The sequence below is a fragment of the Perognathus longimembris genome, unplaced genomic scaffold, assembly GCF_023159225.1.
Source record: "Perognathus longimembris pacificus isolate PPM17 unplaced genomic scaffold, ASM2315922v1 HiC_scaffold_5470, whole genome shotgun sequence".
NCBI classification, from domain to species: Eukaryota; Metazoa; Chordata; class Mammalia; order Rodentia; family Heteromyidae; genus Perognathus; species Perognathus longimembris.
Genome location: NW_025960901.1, coordinates 42,848 through 69,000, shown reverse-complemented (window position 1 = coordinate 69,000; position 26,153 = coordinate 42,848). Strand labels below are relative to the sequence as shown.

The following is a 26,153-nucleotide window of genomic DNA, read 5'->3' as shown; positions in this document are numbered from 1 at the left end:
CCGTGGATGTGGTGCTGAGGAATGGAACCCAGGGCCTCCTGCACGCTGGGCAAGCGCCCTGCCGCGAAGCCACCTGCCCAGCCCCACGCGGCTCCTCGCCACGCTGCCCCCCTCCGGCCCTGGCGTGGAGGGCGGGGTTAGCCGGTTACCCCTGGAGGCACACTGTGGGGGGGAGGGAGGTGCGGCTCCGCCCGCCCCTGCTTCCCGAGGGGGGGCACTGAGCCGGCCTGTCCAGTGTCTGTGTGTCCAGGCAGCTGTCACGCGCCAGCAAATAGGAAAGTACTAGATGAACGAGTGCTAGGGCATCTGGGGAAGGGGCAGGCGGGGTGACCCCGCTGGGGCGTCTTCCCTGGGTGGTGGAGCCCCCGGCCCGGCAGGGGGGACTGGTGGGAGAGGCGGAGCGCCCCTGCTGGGCGTGGCTTCACCCCTCTGCCGGGGGCTCCGCACGCGTCTCTCCAGCCTTGGCCTCCCATGGGTCACCGCCTCCCGTGGGGCACCGCGTCCCATGGGGCACCACGTCCCGTGGGGCACCGCCTCCCGTGGGGCACCGCCTCCCGTGGGGCACCGCGTCCCGTGGGGCACCGCGTCCCGTGGGGCACCGCCTCCCGTGGGGCACCGCGTCCCGTGGGGCACCGCGTCCCGTGGGGCACCCCGTCCCGTGGGGCACCCCGTCCCGTGGGGCACCGTGTCGGGGCGGTGGCCCCCCGGGCCTCGCTCCGTCTCGCGACGGAGCCGGGCTGCAGAGCTGTCCCCGGGGCCCAGCGTGGCCGTCCCGAGTCCGGCGTGGGGTCGCCGGGGCCCCCGGGGTCTCTGTCTCCATCCAGGCCGTCAGGCAGCGGGAGCAGGGCTTTGCTCTCCGGGTAAGTCCAGATTCTTCTAAACGCCTCCGCCCGGCGGCAGAGGGGGGCAGCAACACACCCCGCTCGCGCCCCGCACACTGCCTGTGAGAGGCGACCAGGCACTCAGGAAAGAAGCTCAACGAACGAGAGAAACGGAAAGCAAAGTCCTAACTTCCTTTTTCCACCAGGGCCAGGCCTGTTGTCTGCTCACAGAGAAGAACCCACCAGCAGTTCTGTCACCATTGTGACAGCGGTGTCCCCAAAGGAGGCAGTGACATCGCGCCAGCAGGTGGAGAACTCCAGCTGGAACCCTCTGGAAATCCCTGTCCTCGTGGGACAGCCAGGGCCGCCTCCGGACACCACCTCGGCCCAAGGTAAACAGCCTCTGAAGGGCGGGCTGGGGGGTGGAGCGGGATGGGGGGAATCCTGGGGGGCGCTCACCCCAGCCTTGACCTTGGCTAGTGTTGGCAGAGAGGGCACCGGTCCTCCGGGGCGGGGAGACCGTGGCTTCGCAGTCACCGCGGAAGGCAGGCCGTGGCCCGAGGGGCTGCCAGAGGCCACGGCTCACCCGTCGCCCCGTGTCCTCGCCGGGGGTCTCGAGAGGGTCTGTGTCCCACCGCGAGGGCATGAAACGCAGCCACGGCTGCCCCGTGTGGCGACCAGAGGACTGCCAGGTGCGTGGGGGCCGGAGGCTCAGTGCCGGGACCCAGCTCCTCCAGAGACAGGGATGGGAAGATCCCAACTGGAGGCCCGCCAGGGCGTGTCAATCAAAATGACATGAGACTCAGCCCAGTCAGAATGGAGCGCGCACACACACACACACTTGTACATATGGATGTGCGTGTGTGTGTACACATAGGCATGTATATATGTGTATATATGTTTATACACAAAGGTCGGTAAGGATAGCTTGGCGGGAATATAGGTTATCTCAGCCCCTTTCGGAGTCAGTATGGAGGCCCCTCAAAGACACCAGCTGGAAGTAGGACTACCACGTGACCTGAACGTTTACCTGAGGAATCTAAGCCCACGCTCACTATACCTGCTCACCTGCACGCCTGCTCACCTGCTCACTCACCTGCTCACCTGCACACCTGCTCACTCACCTGCTCACCTGCACACCTGCACACCTGCTCACCTGCACGCCTGCTCACCTGCTCACCCATACGCCTGCTCCCTGCTCACTCACCTGCTCACCTGCTCACCTGCTCACTCACCTGCTCACCTGCTCACTCACCTGCACACCTGCTCACTCACCTGCACACCTGCACACCTGCTCACTCACCTGCTCACCTGCTCACTCACCTGCTCACCTGCTCACTCACCTGCACACCTGCACGCCTGCATGCCTGCACACCTGCACGCCTACTCACCTGCACGCCTGCATGCCTGCTCACCTGCTCACTCACCTGCTCACTCACCTGCTCACCCGCACACCTGCTCACCTGCACACCTGCTCACCTGCTCACCTTCTCACCCATACACCTGCTCACCTGCTCACCTGCACACCTGCTCACTTGCTCACCTTCTCACCCATACACCTGCTCACCTGCTCACCTGCTCACTTGCTCACCTTCTCACCTGCACACCTGCTCACCTGCTCGCCTGCTCACCTGCTCACCTGCATACCTGAACACCTGTTCACCTGCACGCCTGCTCACCTGCACACCTGCTCACATGCATACCTGTATGCCTGCTCACCTGTTCACCCGCACACTTGCACACCTGCTCACATGCACACCTGCATGCCTGCCCACCCATACACCTGCCCACCCATACACCTGCCCACCTGTATACCTCACCTTCTCACCTTCACATCTGCACACCTGCTCACTTGCACACCTGCACAAGTCATGAGAACCAAGCCCAGGACCCCGCCATCTGATGAATGAAGAAAGCATGCTACATATCCATAATGGAGTATTACTTAGCCACAAAGAAGAATGTGTTGGTTGTTTCTAGGGAAATGGATGGAACTGGGAATCATGTTTAGCCAAATAAAGCAGAAGAACAAACACCACATACGCGTTCTCATGGGCAAAAATCTGCATTAAAAAACAAAAAAGACATGGAAGTAGAAAGCAAACTAGGTATTTGGGAAGAGGAAGGTGGGACGGGAAGGTGAGGAGGGCGAGCCTGATAAAAGTGCATTGGACACGTTTGAAATGGCACAGCAAGAGCCGCCGCTTTGTATAGCTCAGTTTCCAAAGAGCCTCTGTGTTTGGTGCATTCACAAATATGCTCCCAGCAGCCATGCTGCCCGGACAAAGACACAAAGAAACACGGAGGCCTCTGTTTCACTCTGACGTGGCACCCGGTCCCGGTCCCCCAGCTGGCAAGCGGTAGCTTCAGGCCCCGCTCCCTGGCCGTGCCGGACGGAGGTGGCCCATCACCTGCGGGCTGGGAGCGGCCTCCCTCCCGGACGCTGTGCCTCCTAGAAACAAGGCCCCGGGTCAACGCCACGTGTCCCGACAAAACGCCCGCGTCGTTGGCAGGGACAAGGATGCAGCCCTCACCGCTTATAACCTGTTTTCTCTCCCATTTCCTCCTCGCAGAGAATGGCTTCCAAAAAACGAATGCTGTTATTGATTGCATTCCTTTCATCGCTGCTAGTGGCTAAGCACTATTTCAGGTAGACATCGCGCATTGATTATCCGCAACTCTGGAGACTGGCAGAGCTGGTGGAGTGGCTGCATCTTTCCCAGAGTTAACGACAGCATGCTAATTAGTCAGAAATTGCCTCCTGTTTGCAGGGAAAATAACATCTATTTTCTTTCATATACACCAAACACTCATGAGCAACTTCTGGGTGCCAGGTTCGAGTTCAATGATAGGAGGTAGTAAACCAAAATTTCTGTCCTCAGGGAGCTTTGCTTTTAGAGAATAGAAAGTACCAAGGACATGACTGGGCTATGTCATAAAAATGATAGCAGGAGCCGGGCACCAGTGGCTCGCGCCTGTAATCATAGCTACCCAGGAGGCTGAGATCTGAGGACTATGGCTTGAAGCCAAAGTCTGTGAGATTCCATCTCCAACTGGCCAGCAAAAAGCCAGAGGTAGAGTGGTAGCTCAAGTGACAGAGCTTTACCCTTGAGTGGAAAAGCTCAGGGACAGCGCCCAGGCTCTGAGTTCAAGCCCCAGGACCAACACACACACACACACACACACACACACACACACACACACACACACACATTCAAATTGCAGTAGGTCTTTGTACATATTGAAGCTTACATTTTCCCCTACTTAAAGTATAAAGAAACCTTTGTTAATAGGGTTGAGATTGAAGTAGAGAATGTCCAGTTATAGATCAGAAAAAAACCCTGCCTCCGTAATCAGAGCTCCACCGTTCAGCATCCGCATGCACAGTGAAGCTGCTTGCTGCCTATCTTAACCTCGAGTGTCACGGGGCAGACCTCCCCACAGAACAGGTGCTGGCCAGCCCAGGTCCACGTGTAGGCTGGCAGGTATGGAGTGTGTGAGTGCGTGTGGGTGAATGAGTGTGCAAGTGGGTATCAGGACTTGCGGGCTGGTTGCCGAAAGGACGAGGGAGGAAGGACACGGCAGCACTGCTGGTGGCTCCGGGACAGGCTTCCGTCGGGGGCTTCCCTCCGCTCAGCAGGCTGCCCTTCACGGACAGATGCCTCCCGGGGGCGGGGGGCGGGGCCGGGGAGGGGCACGCCTGTCTAGGTGAGGGGCGGTGCCCGCGGGGAGGTGGGCTTCCTTGTGGCTCGGGGCAGCGGGCGAGCCGGGAGGGCGAGGCGGGAGGGCGGCGTGGCGGGGCTTCCGTAGCAGGTGCTGCGTGTGTAGTAGACAGGAAGGAAGTGTGCCCCGGCACCGAAAGCGGTTGGATGAGCGGGGCTTGGTTTGGCGCCAACCTGAGGTGGCTGCTGGCCCAGGGGCCCCTCTGCCAAGCAACACACGCAGGGCTGCGTGGCCCAGGGCCCCGAGCCTGCCCCGCGCGGGGACGTGGTGTTGGCTGGTCGGGACCCGCCTGTGGGGAGCAAGGCTGCTCGCTAGCTTACAGCAACCTCATCCGGCCATGGGTTCCGCCCCGAGCCCCAGAAGAAAAGAGGAGCCACCTGAGAGAGACAGGCTCGGCGGCTCCCAGCCGGGCTCGGTGGCGCGGGACCGGCCGTGGTCATTTCCAGGCCCACCTGGGCCGCGGAGCCGGAGCCTGCGCCAGAACCAAACCAGACCAAGCGAAACGCCGGACTGATTCTTCCCAACGGTTTGTCTTTGAGGCCGGAGAAGTCACAGATTTGGGGTATCGCCATTCCCGAGCAGCCCCCCCCCCCGCCCCAGTGCGGGCCACCGCTGCCTGTCCTGGCCGCCTCCCCACCCAGGGGCTGGAGGGTCGGGCACGGCCGGGCTGCGGGGTGTGTGTGGCACAAGTGGATTCTGTGCTAACCCGGGTTTCCTTTGCACTAGGAATAAGCCAACAGACGAGCTCAAGCTCTCAGACTGGTTTAAGCCTAGGTAAGAGCAAATGGCGTTCACACAGGTAAGATCTGACTGTGAAGTGGTAAATCTTCCCAAGGGCTAACTCGGGGGGCAGCCAGAGCAGAATATTCGCTCCAAGGCTGTGTGCCAGCCAGGCTGTCACCAGCCAGCCCCGCTGTCACCAGCCAGCCCCACTGTCACCAGCCAGCCCAGCAGGCTCAGGGACCCGGCGAGGCGGCCGCGGTGGGTGGAGGCCCGGCCTCGGTTAACGATCCCGGGTCTGCAGCGGTGATGTGAGTTTCTTCAGGAGGCCGCTGGCTCTGGGGGGACAGGTGGCTAGTGTCAGCTCTTCCCTGTCCCACCACAGGGCCTGGAGGCGCCTGCGGGCTGCAGGGAGGGAGGGAGGAGGAACCAGCAGCCGGGCAAGCAGTGTGACCGAGCTTGCGCGCTTGCTTGAGTCGCCTGCTCCACCCCGGCTTCAAAGTGGGCGAAGCCAGCATCGCAGAGCCGATGGCGGCCGGGTCGGGGGGGCTTGTTCAGGCTCCACTTGGAAGGGGTGGGGCAAGGCCTCTAGCAGCCTGTATTTGGGGGTGTGGCCCTGTGGGGGCGCCTGACCTTACAGGGTGTGTTTTGTTTGGGTACTGATGTGTTATTCCTGGGAGAGAATTCTAAGATGACATCACTAGGTAAGAAAAGAATCGATGTAAAGTTGCTGAATTTTCTTATTTAGTGTGGATAAACAAAATGTCATGAGGTATTTTGGCTCAAGTGCTGGTCAGGCGATCAAGTCCGTTTGCATGCTTGTCCTTATGAAGGGCTTTGAACATTTTTATATATTTATCTTGTTCTTCTGGAGGGCTTTGAACATTTTATATATCTTTTGTGGGTTCTTTTTGTGGATACTTTTTTTGCCACTTCTGGGCCTTGGACTCAGGGCCTGAGCACTGTCCCTGGCTTCATTTCAGCACTCTACCTCTTGAGCCACAGCGCCACTTCTGGCTTTTTCTGTGTCTGTGGTGCTGAGGAATCGAACCCAGGGCTTCATGTATACGAGGTGAGCACTCTACCGCTAAACCCCATTCCCAGCCCCTGTGCACTTGTATTTTAAGCAGATTCCAGAGGCCTAGAATCAAATTAATCACACTCTGTGGTTCACAGCCATGCCTGCTGTTCCCTACAGAATCCACTCCTATTAGGTTGGTTTGCTTATTTTTAATGAGATAGACTACGGCCTCCCGGTCAGCTTTCTGCCTCGCCCATCTCTTGGCGGCTCTCCCCCCACCTTTGAAATCATGGCCATCCTGAATCCTAGTAACTGACCAGATGGGCCTGGCTGATCATACTTCCCTTTCTAATTCAGATGTGTTTAGTTGTTGTTCACTTCCGGTTCCAGATTTCTCTTCTTCGTGTCTGAGGGTTTTCTCTTCCGTCAGGGAGCTGACTGTCTTCTGGAGTATTTTTTTCCCCTTCTGGCCGGGCGCCTTCAGTTCCTTTCTTTTCCGTCACTGCTGCGGCTAGGACGCCCATCGCTGCTGGGCGGGCGGGCGGGAGGGAGGGAGAGGGCGGAGAAACCGCAGGCGTGTGCTGGGCTCTGTCCGGGACCCCGTGTCAGCCGACAGGGCCATGCGGTTGTGGCTTAGCCTGTGACAGATGGAAGGGACTTTCAAAGTGGAACCGGCCCGTTGCTCTTTCCTTGGTGTCGGAAGCAAATCAGCATTTGCCTTTTCCCTTTTTTGATTCAAGGTTGTTTTCCGGATCACACGAGCAGCTTAGGGCCTGTGGGAGAACGTGACACGGGCGGGGGTGGGGCGGGGGACAGGAGGGACACCGAGGCACTGAGGGAGTCAGTCGGTCCTGCCTGCCCTGCTGGTTGCAGTCAGGAGCCCTGGGGTGCCCGGCCGGCTGAGCGTGGGTTCCGGCTCTGCCTCGTGTCCCCCCTCCCCCCCCCAGGCAGGGACACACAGCGCGTGCTCGTCACCCACGCGCGGCGTGGCTGGCCCTCGTGTGTCCACAGGAGTCGCTCGGATGTCATCACCACCACGGGCTGGCTGGCCCCGGTTCTGTGGGAAGGCTTGTTCCACAGGCAGCCGCTGGAGAAATTCTACAGGAGGCGGAACGTCACGGTGGGCTTGGCTGTCTTTACCGTCGGAAGGTAGGTGCCGCTACGCGTGGCCTCCTTCGTTTTACTGTGACTGTTAGGTCTGGCCGCCCCGTGTAAGGAACTTGCTGTGGTTAGTCTTGTATAGTATATCTGGGTTCCTAAGGCCACTTGGGGTCTCTCTCTCTCTCTCTCTTTTCCTCCCCCCCAATTTCTACCTAGTTCTTGCTTCCTTGACCTAACACACAGTGGCTGTTGCCAGGCCCGGGGGTCTGCTCTGCGGCTAGGTTCTTGCTCATTGACCAAGTGGAGTGTTGCATCTCCAACCTGCGTGCGGGGGAGGGGGGTGGCGGGGGGATGAGCACAAGTGGGGTTTGTGTCAGAGGTAACATTCACCAACATGGATTCCCCAGAGAACACGTAGACAAAGAAGCCTGCTGTTGTTGTTGTTGTGTGTCCCAGGTTTGCAGAAAACGAGCTGGATCTGTTCCTGCAGTCGGCGGACAGGTTCTTCATGCCCAGCCACAGAGTGATCTTCTACATCATGGCCGCCACCTACCCCTACCTGCCGCCCATGGCGTACAACCCTCTGCGGTCCGTCCAGGTCCTCTTGCTGGACGAGGAGCTCTGGTGGTACGACTTGGACCTGGTGCGCATGAAGTCCTTGGCCAAGCACATCCTGTCGCACATCCGCGACGAGGTGGATTTTCTCTTCAGCATGACCGCGGACCTGGTCTTTGAGACGGAGTTTGGGGTGGAGACGCTGGCCACCTCCGTGGCTCAGCTCCATGCCTGGTGGTATTTTAGAAACACCCAGAACTTCCCCTACGAGAGGAGGCTGCAGTCCGCGGCCTACATCCCCTTCGGGCAGGGGGATTTCTTCTACGGCGGCTCCATTGTGGGCGGCACACCTGACAACGTTCTGTCCCTCGTTGAGGAGTACCTAGCAGGCCTCGTGCAGGACATACAGAAGAGAGTGAACAGCACCTACGAGAAGTACCTCAACAAGTTCTTCTTCCTCCACAAGCCCGCCAAGCTGCTGTCACCCGAGTATGGCTGGAACCCCAAGTTCCAGCTCCCCCCTCAGATGAGGCTGGTGAGGGTCTCACACCACCCCAGAGCCCACTATTGATGCGTCATCCAAGCATGGGCTCCCCGAGGACCCCTGCACTTCCTGCGGGAGGTGGGAGGAAGGAGCTCCTCAAAAGATAACTCAACACTACGCTGCACTCACTGCACACGTGTACAGTCTCGTCAACGGTTTAAAGCGGTCTGGAAAACCACACATTCTACGTCAGCCTCATTTCACCGCGTCTGTAAGAACACTTCTTTCAAATACTTCTTTTTAACTGTTTCCAATATAGGAAGGACAATCTGATCTTAATGCTCTGTAAGTACGTCTACCCAGGGAATAACCAACTTTGGCATGACGCCACCTTGCTGGATAGCACCGGTGGCTCGCGCCTGTAAGCCTGGCTACTCGGGAGGCTGAGATCTGAGGATCATGGTTCAGAGCCAGCCCCTGGGCAGGAAAGTCCATGAGGCTCTTACCTCCAATGAACTACCCCAAAATCGGGATGTGGCGCTGTGGCTCAAGTGGTAGAGCACCAGCTTAGAGCAAAACATGCTCACGGACAGCTCCCAGACCCTGAGTTCAAGCCCCGGGACCAGCAAAACAACAACAATAACAAAAACCAAACCAAACCTCGTCTGAGATGATGCAAACTGTAGCATTGTTCTTCATGAGAGATCTAGACCCCATGCACTCAAGGTTTCCCAGGCTTTGAAGAGTTGTGGCACTTTATAGGGTGCTATTATGAACATCACTTACATAGCAAAAGCAACATTTCCAGCTGCTTTACCACTTGAGCCATACCTCCAACCTAAAATTGTTATTATATTTTTATTATCTTTATGTCATTGTACAATGGGAACAAATGCATTGAACAATGGGTTTGTAAGTACTGTGCATCTTGGTGGAGACCCCTAGATCATTCTCCCCCACCCCTCCCATCCACCCCCAAACTCTCCTAGATTGTTCTGACTGCATTCTCCCCCTCTTCATTCATCTCCCTCCCTCCCCTTGACCCCCCTCCCATCTAAAGTCTCAGTTGCCAGGTATTCGTTCTGTGGACTGTGACTTTGTTTTTCTAGGAATTACAACATCTGGAGTCTTCACTACACATGCCAGATTTGGGGTGATATGTTTGTGTACCCCATTAGTGTTTAGTTGTATATTTATAAAATAGATCTGCTTCCAAGTAGAGAGAAAACACGTATCCTTTGTCTCCCTGGGCCTGATTTCCTTCATGTAACGTAATTTTTCCCAGGTCCATTCGTTGCTTTGCAAATGATGCAGTACCATTCTTCCCAATGGATGAGCAAAACTCCATTGTGTATGGATACCACATTTTCCCAGTCATCTATCCACTGAGGGGCATCTGGGCTGTCTCCATGCCTTGCCTGTGGTGCGCAGCCCAGCAATACACGTGTGCTGGTGGTTTTACTGTATTCTGATTTGTAATCTTTTAGATAAGTGCCCCCAAGAGTGGAATTGCTGGATCGTAGGTTGGGTCTATGTTTAGTTTTTTGAGGAATCTCCACACTGCCTTCCAGAGTGGTCGAACCAGTTTACATTCCCATCAATAGCATATTTGGGTGCATTTTCATGTACGTCCACACATTTGTGGTTGTTTGTATTCTTTTCAAAATATAATTTTATCATTATCATTAAGTTTTTGTACAGTAGGGCTACCATTGCACATTTCAGGTGAATGCTTGAATTTCTCTTTTGGACAATGTCACCCCTTCCTTTGCTTTCTCCCAGTTTCCTCCTCCCATTCCTGCCCGCAAGCTGTCGTTTGTATTCTTGATGATGGCCATTTTACCTGGGGTGAGATGGAATCTCAGGGTTGTTTCGATTGGCATTGTCTGTATGGCCAGAGATGTTGAATAATATTTCTTAATATGTTTACTGGGCATTTTTACTCCAACTGAGAAGTCTCTATTTAGCTCACGTGACCAATTATTAATGGGGATGTTGATTCTTTGAGCGTTTAGTTTCTTGAGTTCTTTATGTATTCTGGATACCAGCTCATTTTATGATGTACAGCTGGCAAAGATCTCCCACTCTGTAGGCCGTCGTTCTAGCTCGTTAGCTCTGTCCTTTGCCGTGCAGAAACTTCTTAGTTTGATGCAATCCCACTTGTCAGTTCTCTCTTTGATTTACTGAGCTCCTGCCTGCCTGTGCTAGAAGTTGTCATGTTTCCTCCAACTCTTTCCTGTAGTAGTTTTAAGGTTTCAGTGTGTGTGTGTGTGTGTGTGCGTGTCTGTGTGTGTGCATATATACATATGAACATATATACAGATGCACACCACACACATATTCATGTACGCATGTGCACATATACATGTGTCTGTATGTACATGCAATTTAAATTACACATAAGCAACTAGAATGTGTGAGCTTACATAATCATACATAGGTATATGTGTAACTATATATAAGCATGTACAGGTAGGTGTGTGTATGTAGACATTGGCGGCACTGGCCAATGCACACATGGCCTCATGTTTGCCGGGCAGGCTCTCTACCACGTGAGCCATAATCCCAGACAGCTGCCACGTCGGTCCTTCTGTTCCATTTGTGGTACTGGGTATTGAACCTCAGAACCTTCCACGTGCCACGGTACCACGAGCCCCAGCCCCAGCCCTGCAATTTTCTTTTTAATTTGTGTTTTAGAGGCAATTTTAGGTGCAGTCTGGAAAGTGTTTCCAGACTCTAAAGAAGTTTTACTTTTAAAAGTTGTACAAGGGGGGGGGGGGGAGTGTTCACTGCGACGTTTCCCCACGTGCGCACAATGAATTCCAACCAGCGTCACTTCATCCCTCCCCTCCTCCCTCTTCCAACCGCTTCATTGTTTCATTTTCATAGGCCATGGCCGCCATAGTCATCCTCCTTCACCCTCTTTATCAACACCCTACCTCCTATTCCCCCCCACCCCTTGCTTTCCTGTCTGTGTGTTGAGAAGTATTTCTTCCTGGAGCACTGATTGAATCGGCTGCAGCACAGATTAATTCGAGGGCTATAAAATCTTTATGATACCGAGGAAAGGAAGGCACGACACCTCAGTGGAACAAATCTTTCTCTCTTTTTTTTTTTTCCTGGTGCTAGACCTGGGCCTCAGACTCGTTAGGCAGGGAGGTTCCAGCCCAGCCGCAAGCCACGTCCCTGTCCCCGAGCGAGCGAGCGTTACCCTCGCTGACCTCTGTCTCGCGGCGAGGATGTGTATGGCGTGGTGGTTTTCCCGGGGGGCTGCTGGTCCTCGGGAGGCCGCCGCTCTGGGTCCTGCCCTTCACCAGCTTGGGAGGGACAGTCGGGTCAGGCCCCGGAGCGGCCGTCGGCTCGGGTCCGGTCCTGGGTATTTCCCACGGCGGGCTGCGGAAGGCCGGCGGTGGCGGCACGCTCGCTCCCGGTCCCTGGCTGCTCCTGTCCTGAGCACCTCCAGCCTGCGTGGAGACGGCTGGTCAGGTTCTCCAGGCCTACCGGGTGCATGGCAGAGGCGGCGCGCCCTGGGGAAGGCCCCTTGCTGGGCTGGCCTTGCTGGGTCCGGGGACACCAGCCTCTGATGGCTGGCAGCCCGGTCTGGGAGCACTGGTTCAGGAGTCCTATGGCTCAGTGTGTCATCTCCACACACCCTGGCCGTCTGGGACAAGCCCTTCCTGGGCCACTGCTGGGGAGGACCCTGTGGGGGCCCCACCAGCCCTGAGTGGGTGTGGGGATGCAGGGCTCCAAGGAGGCTGGAATGGGGGCTGCTCCCCCAGCTCATGGGCCAGACCGGGGCCTCTGTGCACTTGGTTTGCAGGACCTGGGGATCCAGAAGTGGAGGGGGCCGCGAGGCCGGCAGGGCTCGGCTCCCGACCGGAGGGGCTTTCTCGGGTCCCTGGTGGCCAAGGGGCTTCCTGGGCGCAAGCCAAGGTGAAGGAGAGGGGAGGGGCAGGGCTGGGTGGGAGGGGCCCCACTAGGCCCTGGCGGGAGGGCCCTGGCCTGCGGAGGGGCAGAGCAAAGTCTAAGGCTTCGCTCCATCGTCTTGAAACCGGTCGGTGAATGACTCGATCGGTCCTCACTCAGACCCGACCAGTTCTGGTGCATTCCGAGCTCCGGGCCAGGCCTGGCCCTGTGCGTGTCGGTGGATTAAGTGGCACCGAGAAGGTGGTAGAGGGAGGAGCCGGCTGAGCGCTGGGTCAGGACCACGGCCACCGGGACCGGTCCCGGCTCTCCCTGCCGCCCACGCCGCCCTCCGGCTCGCCCGGCCCCTCGGAGCCACATCCGTGGAATGTGCCGGAGCTGGTGGGTGAGGAGCCTGGCGCAGGCCCAGCCAGCCAGGCCACACCCTGGGCGCTGGCGCGTCCGCCGTGCTGTCCTCTGGCTGTCATGACCGCTGGGGTCCCCCTCGAGAGGCTGGGCCCAGCCCCCCTCCTGCAGCGCGGGACAGCTGGAGGCTCGCCCTTACCGTCCGTGCTGGAGGCCGGGGCTTCCTCCAGGTGGAATTTCTCCACGAACCCCAGGTACTGACCCAGCCACTCGGGGTCCACGGGCAGGTGCCTCGCTGCACAGAGGGGGTGGAAGGTCAGGGTGAGGGGCCCCCAACTCCTCGGGAGGCCGCCCCCTCCTCCAGGGTGAATGACTGGGATCCCCAGGGGCAGAGGCCTGGCGAGAGGCCGCTTGGACCTCAGCACCCGCTCCCCGTCGTCTCCCAGGCGGGGGGCTGGGCCCTGGGGTCTCCTCTGAACACGTCGGGGGGCGGGGTGTGAGGGTGCCCGAGCCGCCCGCACCCTCGGAACCGCGAGTGCCCAGGCGAGCGGGCGCAGCTCGGGCCTGTGGGAGCGCGGAGGCCCCGGGGCCCCCCGGGGAGACCCGGTCACTCACCGAGCAGCGCCCACAGGCTGGTGGCCTCGTGGTCCTCAACGCGAACGTAGAGAATGAGGTGGCTGTAGTCGGTGCTGACAAAGCGGACGTGCACGCCGCCCCCCGGGACTGCGCGAGACCCGGCCAGGCCCACGCGTGACGCCCTCCTCTGTCCCGGGCCCCGCCCCCCGCGGGAAGACGCTCGCCGCGGCCCCGCCCCCCGTGGGAAGGAGCTCGCCGCGGCCCCGCCCCCCGCGGGAAGACGCTCACCGCGGCCCCGCCCCCCGCGGGGAGGTACTCGCCGCGGCCCCCGCCCCCCGCCGGAAGGCGCTCGCCGCGGCCCCGCCCCCCGCGGGAAGGTACTCACCGCGGCCCCGCCCCCCGCCGGAAGGCGCTCGCCGCGGCCCCGCCCCCCGCCGGAAGGCACTCGCCGCGGCCCCGCCCCCCGCCGGAAGGCGCTCGCCGCGGCCCCGCCCCGCACAGGAAGGTACTCACCGCGGCCTAGGTACTGGCCCGGCGGCCCGGCGGGGTGCACGGTGGCGGTGAGTGCTGTGCACAGCCCCCCTCCTCTGCGAAGAGAGGAAGGGAGATCGCTGGGGACCTCGGGGCCCTCCTGACTGAGAGCCATGGGGTCGGCACCCGAGGTCTCGGCCTCCCGGGCGTGGGGGCGGCTGGGGAGGAAGGGGGGGCTGGGAGGCCGGGAAGACCCTGGCCGACGTGAGGAACTAACGGGGTCTTCATTGTGAGATGAGTCCCCGCCTCCCCGAGGGCATTGGACCCCGCTTGCGCTTGGCTCTGAATTATGGCTCATCATAGACACAGCCCGCGTGCCCAGCCCCGCGTGGACACAGCCCGCGTGCCCCAGCCCCGCGTGGACACAGCCCGCGTGCCCCAGCCCCGCGTGCACACAGCCCGCGTGCCCCAGCCCCGCATCGACACAGCCCGCGTGCCCCAGCCCCGCATCGACACAGCCCGTGTGCCCCAGCCCCGCATCGACACAGCCCGCGTGCCCCAGCCCCGCGTGCACACAGCCCGCGGGCCCCAGCCCCGCGTCGACACAGCCCGCGTGCCCCAGCCCCGTGTGGACACAGGCCGCGTGCCCCAGCCCCGCATCGACACAGCCCGCGTGCCCCAGCCCCGCGTGGACACAGCCCGCGTGCCCCAGCCCCGCATCGACACAGCCCGCGGGCCCCAGCCACGCGTGCACACAGCCCGCGGGCCCCAGCCCCGCATCGACACAGCCCGCGTGCCCAGCCCCGCATCGACACAGCCCGCGTGCCCCAGCCCCGCATCGACACAGCCCGCGTGCCCCAGCCCCGCGTGCACACAGCCCGCGTGCCCCAGCCCCGCATCGACACAGCCCGCGTGCCCCAGCCCCGCGTGCACACAGCCCGCGTGCCCCAGCCCCGCATCGACACAGCCCGCGTGCCCCAGCCCCGCATCGACACAGCCCGCGTGCCCCAGCCCCGCATCGACACAGCCCGCGTGCCCCAGCCCCGCATCGACACAGCCCGCGTGCCCCAGCCCCGCGTGCACACAGCCCGCGTGCCCCAGCCCCGCGTGGACACAGCCCGCGTGCCCCAGCCCCGCATCGACACAGCCCGCGTGCCCCAGCCCCGCATCGACACAGCCCGCGTGCCCCAGCCCCGCGTGCCCCAGCCCCGCGTGCACACAGCCCGCGTGCCCCAGCCCTGCGTGCACACAGCCTGCGTGCCCCAGCCCCGCATCGACACAGCCCGCGTGCCCCAGCTCCGCGTGGACACAGCCCGCGTGCCCCAGCCCCGCATCGACACAGCCCGCGGGCCCCAGCCACGCGTGCACACAGCCCGCGGGCCCCAGCCCCGCGTGGACACAGCCCGCGTGCCCAGCCCCGCATCGACACAGCCCGCGGGCCCCAGCCCCGCATCGACACAGCCCGCGTGCCCCAGCCCCGCGTGCACACAGCCCGCGGGCCCCAGCCCCGCATCGACACAGCCCGCGGGCCCCAGCCCCGCGTGCACACAGCCCGCGGGCCCCAGCCCCGCATCGACACAGCCCGCGTGCCCCAGCCCCGCATCGACACAGCCCGCGTGCCCCAGCCCCGCGTGCACACAGCCCACGGGCCCCAGCCCCGCGTGCACACAGCCCGCGGGCCCCAGCCCCGCATCGACACAGCCCGCGTGCCCCAGCCCCGCGTGCACACAGCCCGCGTGCCCCAGCCCCGCATCGACACAGCCCGCGTGCCCCAGCTCCGCGTGGACACGGCCCGCGTGCCCCAGCCCCGCATCGACACAGCCCGCGTGCCCCAGCTCCGCGTGGACACGGCCCCTGTGCCTGCGCTCCTCGCCCCAGGGCCTGCAGTTTCTCCCGTGGGCTGGGAGGTCCGTGATTTGCGACCACCAGGTCCACAGAGCTGCTGGGTGGCGGCTGCAGCACAGTGTCGCTGGGAGGCAGATCTGGGCCCTACGCTGCGGGTGTGGACAGAGCCAGGATCTGTTGAAGGAGCCACACGGGCTGTGGGCAGCGTGCCACCTGACCTACTTCCCCTGGTCCCCGCCCTCCCCCCCGGGCGGACGGGCCGGTGCCGGGCCACCGGAGAGGCTGAGCGCAGCCGGTCTCTCGGGAATGAGCTGACTCCTTGTAAACATGGTGTCCCTCCCTGAAGGGCCTGGGCGGCAGCCGGGCCCAGACACCAGCGCCATGTGCCTTTCCTGCCTTCCTCTCGAACCCTTGCCACCTGCCCTTGCCCAGCCTGCCAGCTCCTCAGGCCCGGACCTGAGACGAGAGGCACCGCAGGGCCCCACTCACGTCCAGAACAGCAGGAACTCCACGTCCCCACTCTCGCTGGTGTGGATGGAGTGGAGGGAGACCCCCAGGGGGTCGGTGGGTGACACCAGGTCGGTGCGGCTGCCGGCCAGCTGGACAGTGAGCCAGCGTCCCTCCACCTGCAGAGCACGGGCACAAGGGGGGGAGAGCTGGCGGGTCCCCTGCCGCCCATCTCCAGCCCTGGCTGGACCCCCGAATGGATGGGCCGACATCCTCCCGGGTCCCCAGGTCAGGGAGACACCACGGCGTCCTGCTTCTGGAAGTACTCCCCCTCCTCTCTCCAGGCCTGCCCCTCCCCGCCCCACCCCCTTTTCCCTTACCACCCTCTCCCTACGTCTCCTGGCCACTTCTGAATTTGGTCGGAGCTGCGTTCCCTCAGGACTGCCGTGTCCCCCGAGGTCTGCGCATCCCCCAGTGCCCAGTCTGTCTGCCTGTCTGTGCCCAGTGCTGTCTGTCTGCCTGTCTGTGCCCAGTGCTGTCTGCCTGCCTGTCTGTGCCTAGTGCTGTCTGTCTGCCCTGTCTGTGCCCAGTGCTGTCTGTCTGCCTGTCTGTGCCCAGTGCTGTCTATCTGCCTGTCCGTGCCCAGTGCTGTCTATCTGCCTGTCTGTGCCCAGTGCTGTCTGTCTGCGCCCAGTGCTGTCTGTCTGCCTGTCCGTGCCCATTGCTGTCTGTCTGCCCTGTCCGTGCCAGTGCCCAGTCTGTCTGCTCTATCCGTGCCTAGTGCCCAGTTTGTCTGCCCTGTCCGTGCCCAGTGCTGTCTATCTGCCCTGTCCGTGCCCAGTGCTGTCTGTCTGCCTGTCTGTGCCCAGTGCTGTCTGTCTGCCTGTCTGTGCCCAGTGCTGTCTGTCTGCCCAGTCCGTGCCCAGTGCTGTCTGTCTGCCTGTCTGTGCCCAGTGCCCAGTCTGTCTGCCCTGTCCGTGCCCAGTGCTGTCTATCTGCCTGTCTGTGCCCAGTGCTGTCTATCTGCCTGTCCGTGCCCAGTGCTGTTTGTCTGCCTGTCTGTGCCCAGTGCTGTCTGTCTGCCTGTCTGTGCCCAGTGCTGTCTATCTGCCTGTCTGTGCCCAGTGCTGTCTGTCTGCCTGTCTGTGCCCAGTGCTGTCTGTCTGCCCTGTCCGTGCCAGTGCCCAGTCTGTCTGCCCTGTCCGTGCCCAGTGCTGTCTATCTGCCCTGTCCGTGCCAGTGCTGTCTATCTGCCTGTCTGTGCCCAGTGCTGTCTATCTGCCTGTCTGTGCCCAGTGCTGTCTATCTGCCTGTCCGTGCCCAGTGCTGTCTATCTGCCTGTCTGTGCCCAGTGCTGTCTGTCTGCCTGTCCGTGCCCAGTGCTGTCTGTCTGCCTGTCCGTGCCCAGTGCTGTCTATCTGCCCTGTCCGTGCCCAGTGCTGTCTGTCTGCCTGTCTGTGCCCAGTGCTGTCTATCTGCCTGTCTGTGCCCAGTGCTGTCTATCTGCCTGTCCGTGCCCAGTGCTGTCTGTCTGCCTGTCCGTGCCCAGTGCTGTCTATCTGCCTGTCCGTGCCCAGTGCTGTCTATCTGCCTGTCTGTGCCCAGTGCTGTCTGTCTGCCTGTCCATGCCCAGTGCTGTCTATCTGCCCTGTCCGTGCCCAGTGCTGTCTGTCTGCCTGTCTGTGCCCAGTGCTGTCTGCCTGTCTGTGCCCAGTGCTGTCTGTCTGCCCTGTCCATGCCCAGTGCTGTCTGTCTGCCCTGTCCGTGCCCAGTGCTGAGTCTATAGCCCGGCCACAACACTCACCTTGTGTGCGTCAAAGCCCGGCTGCACTGGCACATCTTCCAGAGTCTTCTGTGCCCTGGCCAGACCCAGAGCCAGGCTCAAGGCCAGCAGCACCAGCCACGCCCTCTGCAGCATCGAGGCTCCAGGGTCGAGGGCAGTGGCTCCTGGCCAGCAGCCGGGCCGCGGGACCGTCCTCCAGGGCCGCCCTGTCCTCGGCAGCTGCGGCCGGCCCTGCCGTCCACCTGGCCTGAACATCCCGGCTCTTCCCGCGCAGGCCAGCAGCCTCGGCTGACAGCTGGGTGAGGCCACCTTCACGGGGCCTCGGCTCCGCCCTGCGTGTGAGAGGCAGGGATGAGGCGTGGCTGCCGGGCAGCTTCGCTGGGCCGGAGCCGGGGCTGGGAGCCGGGTGAGGCGGCTGGCCGAGGGAGGGCGGGAGGACGCAGCGGGGGCAGCGGGCCGGCTCCTGGTGCAGGCGCTGCTCTCCAGCCGGCCTGTGGGCCTGTCCCGTGTGCGCCTGCCCACTGACCGCAGAGCGGGGTGTGCGAGCACTCTGTGTCCTTGCTTCCTGGAGTCCCGCCCCGCGGGGGGGGGGGGTGTATCGGAGGGCAGGCGGCCCCGGGACGGGGCTCAGTGCGTGCTGCGTGCACAGCCAGAGCCGGGTTCTCTGTCACGAAGAACGGCTCGCCAGCCCCCTCTCCCTCCTGCACAACCACCTGCCGCGTGTCAGGACGGCGTGGGGGCCGCCTCCTAGGGTCTTCCTTGGCCGGGCCCGGCCCTTCCACTTGATGTGGCCACGGAGCTGCGGGCTGGGCTCCAAACACAGCACCTTCCCCTGCGCCCTGCCTCGTCCCCAGGCCCTTCCCTCCATCCTGTGGGGTGGCGGGCCTGCCTGAGACCGGGTGCTCAGGGCCACCTTGAGCAGATGCCAGCTCCCGCCTCTGGATGTGGTGCAGAAGCGGCGGGTCCTGGCCTGGCCTCCCGCCGGCCCAGCCTGGGCTCCGGAGGCCCGCAGCGTGGCTCCCGCCGGCCCGGCCTGGGCTCTGGAGGCCCGCAGCGTGGCTCCCGCCGGCCCGGCCTGGGCTCTGGAGGCCCGCAGCGTGGCTCCCGCAGTCCGGGCTCCGGAGGCCCGCAGCGTGGCTCCCGCCGGCCCGGCCTGGGCTCCGGAGGCCCGCAGCGTGGCTCCCGCAGGCCGTTGGCTGGCGCTGGCCCGGCGCTCACTCGCAGCCTGCCCAAGCGCACAGTGAGGTCCGCTGCTGGTGAGCGACCCTCCGGGTCGGCTGAGGCTCATCACCAGATGTCACCTGCAGGAGGGCACGGGCCCTGCCCAGGCCCGGCTTGACTCACAGGGAGAGGTCCAGCCCCCCACTCCTGACTCTGCGCCCGCGACTCGGGCTGTGGGGGCAGGGGGACCTCAGCGCCTCTGCCGGGTGTCCTGGACCGTGGAGCGGGCCTTCCATGGCTGGGCTCTGACTCGCGTGGACATGCTTGGGGGCAGGCAGGGGCTGGGCCTGGGGGGCAGGCAGGGGCCGGGGCTGGGGCTGGGGAGCAGGCAGGGGCCGGGGCTGGGGCTGGGGAGCAGGCAGGGGCCGGGGCCGGGGCTGGGGGGCAGGCAGGGGCCGGGGCTGGGGCTGGGGAGCAGGCAGGGGCCGGGGCTGGGGCTGGGGGGCAGGCAGGGGCCGGGGCTGGGGCTGGGGAGCAGGCAGGGGCCGGGGCTGGGGCTGGGGGCAGGCAGGGGCTGGGGCTGGGGCTGGGGGCAGGCAGGGGCCGGGGCTGGGGCTGGGGGCAGGCAGGGGCTGGGGCTGGGGCTGGGGGGAGCAGGCAGGGGCCGGGGCTGGGGGAGCAGGCAGGGGCCGGGGCTGGGGGAGCAGGCCGGGGCTGGGGCTGGGGCTGGGGGGCAGGCAGGGGCCGGGCCTGGGGGAGCAGGCAGGGGCTGGGGCTGGGGCTGGGGGGCAGGCAGGGGCCTGGGCTGGGTTGGGGGGCAGGCAGGGGCCGGGGCTGGGGGAGCAGTCAGGGGCCAGGGCTGGGGGAGCAGGCAGGGGCCGGGGCTGGGGGAGCAGGCCGGGGCTGGGGCCCTCCTCGCCCCTGGCCGCCGCGGCACTCCGCCACGGCAGTGGGTAGTGTGGTCCCTCGGGTCTGAACTAGACGAGGGCCCCGCACCCCCCGAGGCCTGTTCAGAGCCCACTGCCACCTGGGCCCAGGGGCGTCCCCGTGGGGGCCCAGGCCACCCGCCCTCTTGGAGGACGGAGACTCAGGAGGTTTCCCCTCCCCCACGCCCTCCCCCAGGCGGGCGGCCAAGCGCAGACGGAAGCAGAGGAGCCGTGCGCAGGTGCAGAGCTGGTTTATTGCAGGGGGAGGGGACGGGAGGTCAGGAGGCGTCCGAGGTGGAGGTCACAGGAGAGGCCGGCTCCAGGGCCCAGCGGGACCTGGGGACGTCACAGCCCTGTGGCAGGTGTCAGGCTCAGCAGGGCGCCCGCACGAGGTGGGGAAACACTCGGCTCCCGGGCCAGGGGCCTGGGCCTCTCCCTGCCCCTCCCCCAAGGCCTGCCCCCCCCCAGCTGCAGTCCTGCTGTGTCCCCTGGGCACTGCAGAGCCACCAGCTGAGCAAGGTGGCCACGCTCTCAGACCCCTGGGGCCTTGGGGCCCCGCTCTGAGCCCCCATCCATCAAGGTCATAGACCTTCAAGGTCGGCAGGCCTCGGGCCTCTGCCCCTGACTTGGACTGATTCTTGAGGTGGGAGAGTCCGGGGGACCCCACATTCTTGAGCTCCGGGGAAGCACAGGGTGGCCAGGTGGGTGCATACACACACACACACACACACACGCACACGCACACACACACACGCACGCCCAGGGTAGGGTGTGCAGAGGCTGAGTGGAAGCAGAACCCCCCAGCCAGGCACTGCCCCACACCCTGGGTGTCTGGGGCTGCCGTCTGTGCTGAGATGCAGTCTCGGCTCTGGAAGAGCAGCCCTAGCCCCAAGGACCCGGCCCCACGGACCCAGCCCCACAGGCCCAGCCCCACAGGCCCAGCCCCACAGACCCAGCCCCATGGATCTGGCCCCACAGACCCGGCCCCACGGACCCGGCCCCAAGGACCCGGCCCCACGGACCCGGCCCCACGGACCCGGCCCCAAGGACCCGGCCCCAAGGACCCGGCCCCACGGACCCAGCCCCATGGATCCGGCCCCACGGACCCGGCCCCACAAACCCAGCCCCATGGATCCCGCCCCACAGACCCGGCCCCATGAATCCAGCCCCACGGACCCAGCCCCATGGATCCGGCCCCACGGGCCCAGCCCCATGAATCCAGCCCCACGGACCCAGCCCCACAGACCCGGCCCCACGGACCCAGCCCCACAGACCCGGCCCCATGAATCCAGCCCCACGGACCCAGCCCCACAGACCCGGCCCCACGGGCCCAGCCCCCAGCATTCCTGGCTCCTGCGGTGCTCTGATTTGGGCCTGGCCCTGAGACTCGGCGTCCAGAGCGGGTGCCGCCGGGGGTCCCGGCCCGCGTGGGGTTGGCCTGTGTCTATGGGGTCCCCGAGGCCACCCACCAGAGCCCCAGGGGCGGCGCATCCACTCACCTACGACTCCAGGGAGTCGCATCTCCCTGTGGAGCAGAGAAGGAGCTGCGGTCACGGCCCAGAGGCCCTCACCTCACCCTGCGCGCTGCCCTGCCCCAGCTCCGGCTCCGAGGAGCCCCCCCCCCACACACCCCCGCACACCCCGCCCTCCGCCCGGCCCAGCCCTTCTGCAAGGGCCGCGGGTACCCAGGGCCAGGGCGGCTCGGGTTCCAGCGAGAAGCAGGGCTGCGCGGGGGGCTTACGCTCGAGACCCAGGTCCACCGTGTCGCTCGGCCGCAGGCCCCTGCTGGCCACGTGCTTCCCGTAGGCCTCCAGCCCGCGGCGGCCCGCGGACACGCTCCTGCCTGCAGACACGGGGGGCGCGTGGGTGGCCGAGGGCCTCCGCCCCCGCGAGGCCTGGCTGGGCGACCCTCAAGGCCCCCTCACCCCTGCAGGCGTCCCTCCGCTGCTCCTCCAGCCCCAGGCCCCGGGTCTGGCTCTCCCCGGCCCTGCCTGGAGTCCGGTGCGTCCTCCCTCCCCTCCCCCCTCCCCCCCGTTCCCGGTGGCGGGGGCGGCCGCCCCTACCGTGGAGCTCGACCACGACGAGGACGCCGTCTGCGCCGTGGTTTTCCAAGTCCATGATGGCGAAGTCGTCGTTCAGGACCACAAACGTCAGGTAGACGGTGCCTTGGTCTGTGGACGCCGAGGGGAGGGAAGCCAGCCTGCCGGTGCCCGTGGGTCCCCCGGGCCCCCCTCCCCTGCTGGCCTCCCTTCGCCCAGCCCCGGCCTCCGTGCACGGGTCAGCTCCGCGCGGGTCCTCGGGAGGGGGTCCCGGGAAGGAGCCCCCGGCTCGTGGGGGGCCCTGGTGGGTGCGGCGTGGCGTCCGCTGCGATCCCGCGGGGGTGGTCGCCGCGGAGGGTCACCCGGCCTCCGGCCCTCCCCACCACTGCCTCTTCCGGAACCTTCAGTCCCACTTGCACCCCAACCGGCTCTCGCCAACGCCGAGCCCCCCCCGCCCCCCCGCCGCGCACACGCTCACTCACACTCAAAGGTGTAGCGGCCCGGCGCATCCGTCCGCTCTGCGATGTAGAATTCCTTGACGCACTCGCCGTCTTTTCTAGAAGGACCGCGGCGGCTCTGAGCAGGGCCTGCCGGACCTCAGCCCCACGGGCCCCCGGCTCACGGGGGGGGGGGCGCCCACCCCGGGGGGGGGCCCAGGCGCGGGGGGCTCGCCGCCCTACCTGTGGAAGTAGGTGACGTTGAGGTCCCCGTTCCCCAGGCCCCTGACGTCGGTCATGAAGCAGCGGAAGGCGCCGCCCTCCTGGACGGCGGACGGGCGGGAGGCTCCCAGCGCGACGGTGTGCCAGGCTCCCTCCGCCTGCGGGGAGGCCCGTCCTCACCCCGCGGCCCGGGGTGGGGGGGGGCCGTCCTCCCCCGCGCCCCCTCCCTCCCCCCGCCCCCCCGCGGCGCCCCGTCTCCGTCCGCCGCTACCTGCTCGGGGCTGAATCCGGGCTGCACGGGCACCGGGCTGCGGTCCTGCCCGGCCCAGGCCAGGCCCAGGCACACGCCGAGCAGCAGCGGCCCCATGCTCCGTCGGGCGGGCGCTGGGGAGAGGCGGCTCCCGGGCTGAGGGCGACGCCGCCCGGCCCGGCCAAGATATAGGCCGCCCGGAGCCAGGCCGCCCACAGACGACCGCGCCCGCACCGCCCACCGGCCCGGGGCGGAAAGGTCGGGGCGGGCCTGGGGCCGGGCCGCCGGGGGGGGGGGGGGGGGGGGGACCTGCATCTGGACCCGCGAGGGCGCCGCCCCGTCCGGGGGGGGGGGTCACGGGTCACGCGTGGCCTTCCACGGCGCGGTGGGGGCTTCCCCAGACCCTCGAGGGGCCCCCCCACCCCCGCCCCGGGAAGGCCCAGATCTTGGTCTACGGGGCCTGGCGCATCCCGCCCGGCCCTGGGGTCTGCGCAGTGGGCAGGTGCGGGGCCCTTGGGACGCGGGTCCGGCGCGGGGGGGTGGGGGGGTTGGGGGGGCAGCTTTGTCTGTCTTGGCGGCTGGCCCTGCTGCCAACTCCTCCCGAGTCTGTCCTGCCCCCTCCCGCTGGGCCGTCCTCCAGGTCCCATGAGGCCGTGAGGGGCGGGGGCCTCTGAGCCACCGAGAGGTCAACACCCCCCCCCGCGTTCCCCCCCATCCCCGGGCCGGTCCTCCAGCGCCTGAAGATCAGGCCTGGCACAGGCTCACCTGGAACCAAGCCGCGTAGCCAGTGAGACTAAGAGGATTACAGCTGCAAGGCCTGGAGGCAGGGAGGGCGGAGGACAGGGCGAGCGAGGACACGGCCTTCAGGGGGAGGACGGTGGAGGGGGGGGACACAGCCTTCGAGGGGGAGGACGGTGGAGGGGGGGACAGGGCCTTCGAGGGGGAGGACGGTGGAGGGGGGGACACAGCCTTCGAGGGGGGAGGACGGTGGAGAGGGGGGACAGGGCCTTCGAGGGGGAGGACGGTGGAGGGGGGACAGGGCCTTCGAGGGGAGGACGGTGGAGGGGGGAACGGGAGCGGGAGGAAGGCCTGTTCACTTGGGACAGCCCTGAAGCTGGAGATCCATTTGGGGGCCCCCGGGGAGCTGCCATGGTGTCCCCCGTGGACGGTTTGTGTTTGGCTGGCTGCGGGGTGAGGACGGAAGCTGGGGGGGGGGGCGGGGTTTGCGGCTGCTGACCACGGCGGGCTGGCCGCAGCCGGGGCCCTGGGCGGACGGTGGGCGCGCCAGCTCTCGGGGTCTCTGCACTCCCCCAGACCCCTCGGGCCCCTCCGGCGACCCCGTGGCTGCTCTGCTCCTCCATTTCACCCATCGCGGGTACGGTGGGGGCAGCACCGGTGCGGCAGCAGGACCCGGGCTGACGCGGGGCCAGGGCGGAGCCGCGGCTCCCGGCACAGGCAGCTGCTCGCCGGGTGGGGTTGGGTGGCCCACGGTGGGGCCCTGACCCAGGGTGGGGTGGCAGAGGCGGAACCCGCAGGGGGGCCGCACGGGGGCCACGGCGTCTGAGCTGATCCCACGGGCCACTGTCAGAGACACCCCCCCGCAGGAGGTGCTCCCGCTGTCAGAGACACCCCGCCCCGCAGGAGGTGCTCCCGCTGTCAGAGCCCCCCCGCAGGAAGTGCTCCCGCTGTCAGAGCCCCCCTCGCAGGAAGTGCTCCCTCTGTCAGAGCCCCCCCTGCAGGAAGTGCTCCCGCTGTCAGAGCCCCCCCCGCAGGAAGTGCTCCCTCTGTCAGAGCCTCCCCCGCAGGAGGTGCTCCCGCTGTCAGAGCCCCCCCGCAGGAGGTGCTCCCGCTGTCAGAGCCCCCCCGCAGGAGGTGCTCCCGCTGTCAGAGCCCCCCCGCAGGAAGTGCTCCCGCTGTCAGAGCCCCCCCCTGCAGGAAGTGCTCCCGCTGTCAGAGACCCCCTGCAGGAAGTGCTCCCGCTGTCAGAGCCCCCCCGCAGGAAGTGCTCCCGCTGTCAGAGCCCCCGCAGGAAGTGCTCCCTCTGCCAGAGCCCCCGCAGGAAGTGCTTCCTCTGCCAGAGCCCCCGCAGGAAGTGCTCCCGCTGTCAGAGGCCCGCAGGAAGTGCTCCCGCTGTCAGAGCCCCCCCGCAGGAGGTGCTCCCGCTGTCAGAGCCCCCCCCTGCAGGAAGTGCTCCCACTGTCAGAGCCCCCCCTGCAGGAAGTGCTCCCGCTGGCAGAGCCCCCGCAGGAAGTGCTCCCGCTGTCAGAGCCCCCCCCCGCAGGAAGTGCTCCGGCTCCCGGGTCGGCGAGGAGCTGTCCCTGTCCTCCCCACCCGAGCCTCTGCCCCCCCACGCCTGCCCCCACCCCCCCGGCGCTGAGCCCTCGAGCTGCCCACACCCCTGTTGTCTGTCACGCTCTGGGCCTGGAGTATTCCATGAGCGTGAGCGCACAGCCACGCGGGTCCACACACGCAGGGGTTGTGCCGGCGATCGGAACAAGTCTACGGGGGAGCTTCCGGATTCAGTAAGACAAAGGGGGGGCGAAGGGCCCTTCAGGGACGCGGGCACCTCAAATTCTCTCCCTCCTTTTCCTTGTTATGTAGGCGAGGACGCAGCGTTGCTTAGATCGGCTTCCGATTCCCCGGCGGAAGCGTCTTCCTGCCTCAGTTTCCCTTGCAGCTGGGGCTGCGGGGGGACCCACTGGCAGAGCCAGAGGGAGCAACGCTGGATCAACGTTCCCGGCACGCGGTCCCCGGGGCACAGGGACGGCCTGGCCCCCGGGGCCGGGAGGCGCTCAGCCCGGGCCTCGGCCACGCGCGCCCCTGCGTGCCGTGGAAGGAAGGAGACGCCGGGTCTTTCTGGGGAGAGCCGAGGCCCGGCCTGCGGGCGGAGCTGGGGGCGGAGGCCCGGATGAGGACCGAAGTTCAAAGCCAGCCTGGGCAGGAAAGCCTGGAAGACTGACTGTGCAATTCACCACCCAAACAGCGGGCGTGGCGGCGCGGCTCACGCGGTAGCGCACGAGAAGTGAGCGAAGGGAATGCTAAGGGAAGCCGCAAAGCCCTGAGTTCGAGCCCTAGTGTACACACGCACGCGCGGCTACACACACACACACACGCGTACACCGCAGGGAAAGGCGACTTCATTGAGGCCCTGGGCGGGGGGGGGGGGGCGGGCGGCAGCGGGGCGGGGGGGGGGGGGTCCCGGCCCCTGGGCGGGGGGGGGAGGGGGGGGCGGCAGCGGGGCGGAGGTGGGGGGGGTCCCGGCCTCTGGGGGGGGCGGGCGGCAGCGGGGGCGGAGGTCGGGG

The 26,153-nt window shown here is 65.2% G+C and overlaps 2 protein-coding genes across 2 annotated transcripts; one reads left to right on the top strand and one right to left on the bottom strand.

Moving 5' to 3' along the window:
* Positions 1 to 3,397: 3,397 nt before the first annotated feature.
* LOC125345281 (glycosyltransferase 6 domain-containing protein 1-like) lies at positions 3,398 to 8,512 on the top strand. Its single transcript, XM_048337500.1, has 4 exons — positions 3,398 to 3,471; positions 5,271 to 5,318; positions 7,297 to 7,434; positions 7,843 to 8,512. The coding sequence occupies exons 1-4, from the start codon at positions 3,398 to 3,400 to the stop codon at positions 8,510 to 8,512; spliced, it is 930 nt and encodes a 309-aa protein (XP_048193457.1).
* An 11,669-nt stretch (positions 8,513 to 20,181) lies between these two features.
* Positions 20,182 to 22,968, bottom strand: LOC125345280 (allergen Fel d 4-like). Its single transcript, XM_048337499.1, has 7 exons — positions 22,873 to 22,968; positions 22,623 to 22,759; positions 22,425 to 22,498; positions 21,967 to 22,074; positions 21,589 to 21,746; positions 21,403 to 21,428; positions 20,182 to 20,239 (listed from the first exon to the last, which is right to left on the bottom strand). Exons 1-7 carry the CDS (start codon positions 22,966 to 22,968, stop codon positions 20,182 to 20,184), a joined length of 657 nt encoding a protein of 218 aa, XP_048193456.1.
* Positions 22,969 to 26,153: the final 3,185 nt, after the last annotated feature.

Bases quoted from the DNA above. Each gene is read 5' to 3' on its own strand.
- LOC125345281 (XM_048337500.1), top strand. From the start codon at position 3,398: ATGGCTTCCAAAAAACGAATGCTGTTATTGATTGCATTCCTTTCATCG. The intron at 5,319-7,296 runs GTAAGAGCAAAT...GTGTGTCCACAG, and splicing joins TCAGACTGGTTTAAGCCTAG to GAGTCGCTCGGATGTCATCA. The intron at 7,435-7,842 runs GTAGGTGCCGCT...TGTGTGTCCCAG, and splicing joins GCTGTCTTTACCGTCGGAAG to GTTTGCAGAAAACGAGCTGG.
- LOC125345280 (XM_048337499.1), bottom strand. From the start codon at position 22,968: ATGGGGCCGCTGCTGCTCGGCGTGTGCCTGGGCCTGGCCTGGGCCGGG. The intron at 21,747-21,966 runs GTAGGGGCGGCC...CCGTGTCTGCAG, and splicing joins CGTCGTGGTCGAGCTCCACG to GCAGGAGCGTGTCCGCGGGC. The intron at 20,240-21,402 runs GTGAGTGGATGC...TGACGTCCCCAG, and splicing joins GCGACTCCCTGGAGTCGTAG to GTCCCGCTGGGCCCTGGAGC.